At 45.9% G+C, this 4759-nt stretch overlaps 1 protein-coding gene across 5 annotated transcripts in view; it reads left to right on the top strand.

Annotated features, from left to right (window-relative positions):
* Nucleotides 1-4759, top strand: part of LOC107269868 (serine/threonine-protein kinase MARK2) — a 54593-nt gene that overhangs the window by 9564 nt on the left and 40270 nt on the right. For 3 of the 5 annotated variants that reach the window (XM_015744223.2, XM_015744224.2, XM_015744222.2), the window contains exon 2: nucleotides 1512-2748. The exons of 1 other annotated variant lie outside the window; for it this stretch is intronic. In XM_015744223.2, the coding sequence (XP_015599709.1) occupies nucleotides 2374-2748 (375 nt within the window). In that variant the 5' untranslated portion in view covers nucleotides 1512-2373. Of the gene's footprint in view, nucleotides 1-1511; nucleotides 2749-4759 lie in introns of those variants that run through there. One more of the 5 variants, XM_015744204.2, reaches the window with a different exon arrangement.

The following is a 4759-nucleotide window of genomic DNA, read 5'->3' on the forward strand; positions in this document are numbered from 1 at the left end:
TGTTATTTTTCTTGATTTTTTTTTCTTTCATTACGATTGCTTTGTCAGACGAGTATAAGGAATTGTCTGTCTAGTTTTGCGGGGGGTAAATAGATTCGTAACGGTCGATATCGTGGAATGCATTTTGAATGCTGCCTGTACGTACATAGAAGGCTGTGCACCGGGAATTCGCATCTCTTCTCGTACTTCTTGGTTAATAGGTTTATCCATCTTTTTTCCCTTCTGGGAATGGCATCGAGGAATTGAAAATGTTTTGCAAAAGCGTATTGCGCGACGACGGAGATGTGCGCCACTGAGCTCAAGGAGAGCCACTCGCGCACGCACAGTCTCCATTGTTACGACGGATCGCACTGTCGAGGGATAGTCTTCTCTTGGAATATTTACTATATCTGTTTCGTCGTAGACTCTTCTTCTACCTGAAGAATTTTCAAGGACGCCCACATACTGGCTCGAGATAGCATCCAGGTTCGCGATCCTATTCAGAAACGCCCACGCGTGTCAGCGGGACCAGATTTTTCCTGCAGTCTGTATATCTGTAGCTTCTATGTCGAATATCTCCTGTGCTCTCTTGGGGATCTGATTCTCGATTCAAGAAGCTTATACGTTTTCTCAGCAACGTGTTATTTTCTGCGAAAATTACAAACCCGATGGTTATCCCGAAATTGTCTGTATCGTTGAATATTTTTGTTTACCTTTTTTTCTTTGTATTCCCTTGTTCGTGGCGTTCTCGTCGCTCGACTCGGTTCTTCCACGTTGTTGGCGCAGAGGCTAGATGGTGTTAGGTGTCGCTTGATTCTGACGCGCGAAATACAAATTCTTTTACCTATCCCGTGGAGGCTCGCGTTACGAGAGCGAAGGTCAGATGGCAATCGTTGTGAGATGTAACGGATTTGTTGACGAACGGGCACGCGGAAGGCGATATGTTTGTCGCTCTATAGTTTTCATTGCGTTTCTCATGGGATAGAATTATGTTTTTCTCGAGTATCAAAGCGTAGACGTCATTCCTGTAGAATCTGTATAAATATCATAGCGGTATATCACCAGTGACTAGTCCGAGTGGTCTGATTGGTGGAAGTGAAAATGACGTCATGGTTTAGTACTGGCAACTAGATTCTAGATGCGCTCACCTCTTTGGCTGTCAACAGTACGATTATGCGTCTCTTTGTTTGTGCTGTTTTGACACACGTTCAATATGCGTCATTGTCCATTGGTCATACTCAAAGGAAATCCGACCTCTAAAGCGGTTTCGCGCGTTCTTTTGCATACATATTAGAATCGCGTAACGACGGCGCATTCGCGTTATCGAATTCGGCAGGAATTTCGACACCGAGATACAATTTTAGAAATATTTCTTTTTTTTTTTTCCTTCGAAAATTTGCCAAGCCTCTCGGGGCGAGCACGTGCTCGGACTCGAGGGCGAACGCCGAAATGTATCGCGTTAACCATTGACTGTCGCGTGCTCGTCGACTTCGTTAAAATTCACCGCTACTAATGATCTTTCTTTCATTCAGAAAGTTACCGTGTTTGCTCAGAGCTATAAATAGCCTGCCTTCGAGAAGGAAAGAACTCACGAGGTGAAAGAAAAAGATTGACTCCTTAAAACGTGTGTGCATATACATTACAAAAGCTAAGGTCGAATCGTATCGAGCGACGAACAGTGCCGACCCTGCTCAATGTGCATTTCTAACGGACTGCTCGAATCAAAGGAGTGACCGGTGATCGATTCTCGAAATTGTGGACATGATCGAGCCTAAGGGAGCTCCCAGGTGAACTAAAGTAATAATTAACTAATTCAATAGACAGACCGTGCAATACAGTAGGATTAATTTTCTGTAAATACTCACGGGTAGTGTTACTGACTAACGTCGTAAGGAAACTTGACAACGGCGTAACCGCGCGAATTTTGAAACTGCCTACGACAAACTTCAGGCTCGTCGCTTTGAAGTTGCACCAAGAAAACTAGCCCCTCTAAAGTTATATCGATCGCTACCTATCTCGAAGTTCGATTATCAGTGTCGATCAGTGAGACGTTTTAAAAGACTGACCATATCCTCCGGTCAAAAGTTCATTGGCGATCCGCCATCTTGGACGAAGGTTCGTTTCAGTGCGAATCGACAGCTACGAAGTCAGAGATAAAGCGGAGATCTGACTCGAGTGAAGGGAGTGGCTAGAGAAGAGGAAGGATAGTGTATGTGTGTGTGTGTGTTGAAGGGAGATCGGTAGAGAGTTAAAAGAGTGGGATAGAGAGAGATAGACGAGACTGCACAGTCTTGAGTATAGAGAAGAGGCCGAGGGCAACCGGCCGCGAAATTCCTGAGGAAAGCGTTCCTAAACACATCAAGAATTACTCCCAACGTAGACAACGTGGCAGCCATGTACGTAATGGAGTCGGGTGGTCACAGGGTGGCCCCGACGGCAACGAGGGTTAAGAAGGTCGAGTACAAATCCGTTAACGAGGGTGGCGGTGGTGGTGGGATGGGTGGCGGCGGTGGCGGAGGCGGCGGTACACACATTGCTGCCACTGTGAAAAATACCGTGCGCAGACTTCTCAGGCGTACCAAGAGCCATCGGGATCCGCCGTCAGCGCCCATGATGACCAACAACTCGAACCTCAATTCCAATAACAAGAATCAGGAGAGCAACGAGAACAAGAGGAGATCGCAGCCTCCGCCACCGCCTCCCTCCCAGCATCAGACTGTGGGAACCAGTGCCAGGAGACGTTTTTCACGTCCGCGTGGTCGATTACAGGTATGAAGATTATACACGGCTGTATACGTGCTCTCGTGTAGCTATATGACGTGGTAATTAATTTATCACGATTAATTATCTTTACGACCCTATTGTATCACACGATAAAGCCACCTATTTTTTGTTGTTGTTGTTTAAGTCCCCGTTTAACACCACCTAGAAAAACTTCCGTCTCGATATAACTCTTTGATCCTCATATTATTTACTCGAACCATTGTTTTTCAACTTTTAAATTCTTCATTTTACGCGACGATATATTACCGAGCGGCGTTCATCGCCGGGATATTTGCCTGTCTTGCTTTACCTCCTGATAACGGCTGTTGATGCTATCGCACTAGCCGAAAGCTTTACCCGTTATTTGAATTCCGCGAAATTCAAATTTTATCAATGGCACGATGACGACGCTGTTGCAGATCGACGGACACGGTCGAACAATGAGTAAGCGAAATACGAGCTCATTTTTTTCTTTTTTCGTAGTCCATCGTGCGACAACGTAAATTAGCATGTTAAAATTTTTGGACACCACTAAGGATACTCTGTCGTCGTTCAGAAAAACTTCTGACATAATAAATTCGTCCTCGCCTTACTCTACGGCCAATTATAACGATCGCGTGTAATTATTCGTATATGCCTGACACAATTTTTATCGACGAACCCAACTGATACGTTGCCATGGCAACTACGAGTGTATATGCATAAGCCATATCTATATGTATAATAGTAAAGTATTTGCACATGATTGTTGAATTCTAAAAACTGTTACACGGCAATCGTCGCGATTTCTACGCCCGTTGCAGATGGTATGCGCGATAACCCAGTTTTATACATGACTCTCGATAAATCTCGCAAGCCATCACCTACGCGCGGTATTTATGTGAACAATGAACTCTCCAGTAGTACGCGGAATGGCCGTCGTTGATTTCGCAACTTTTTCGGAACACCTGTGCCTCCCCGTTGGGACACAGTGGCCACACTGAATCCTCCGACGCTTGGCAAGTCCCATCGACGTGTACACGTAATTTACGTTCAACTTGTGTCACGGGCCAAATATATTTATCGCACGAGCACTAGCTACTTCCGCTTTCTGCCGCAACGTCGCTAGCTGGTCACCTACTGACACTCGCTAGCTGCTCGAGGCTCCAACGGAATTATAATTATTTTTCTATCAATTAAGGCGCACCAAGCGTGCCTCGGTAGCGCGTGCTCTCTCTATATCCTATTCGCGTTAACTTTTTTTCTTCAAATAGTCAATACGGTCGCACTGAAATCATTTGAAATCCATCATGCCACTCGATCCGCATAACTTTTCAACGATCGTGGCTCACAGCGCTTCTGCACGAATGCGAAGAGTGACGCGTTATTTCGCATTCGCGCGGTATTGCCAGGCTTAATGATAGGTTTTCACTATGGTTTCCTTTCACTAATCGCGCCAACGTGGATGCCTGCCGGCGTGCACACTCGTTGCACGCCGCGTACTGGATGTAGGTAAACGAGAGTGCGCGCACCGGATCCCGAGCATCATGGCCAACTGGAATTTACGTCTTGTGGAATTTTTTTTTTTATCTCGATGAATTCTAAAAAACGGGGTTGCATACGAGAGCGTGTTGGGTAGGTTGTGCAATGCTGCGTCGACGGCGCTCGGGTGGCGTGGTAGGAGCGTTTTCAACGATTCGACGGAAGTCGATTGTTTTCGGTCGTGACCGAATTAGCCTGGCACGGAAAACATGGAGGATATGTGAAAAGGAGACGGCCAGGGGGGTTGGGTGGGAGGAAAATTTTTCGTTAACGATCTATGTGGGTTTTGGAAACTGAAGGGTATCGTGGGTTCGGCCTGTTGGACAAATTGTGGATGCTCACGTATGCCGTTCACATACGAGTGTCTTACGTGCTGTTCCAAGGTCCCTATTACGTCACGCTACTAGATATTCGCGGTCATTTGAGTGACCGTCGATTTTCGATTTCCGGTCTTGATACGTCCGGGTGGCGATTTTTTTTTTTTTTTTTTTTTTTT

The sequence above is a fragment of the Cephus cinctus genome, unplaced genomic scaffold, assembly GCF_000341935.2.
Source record: "Cephus cinctus unplaced genomic scaffold, Ccin1 Ccin1_scaffold0690, whole genome shotgun sequence".
Taxonomy (NCBI): Eukaryota; Metazoa; Arthropoda; class Insecta; order Hymenoptera; family Cephidae; genus Cephus; species Cephus cinctus.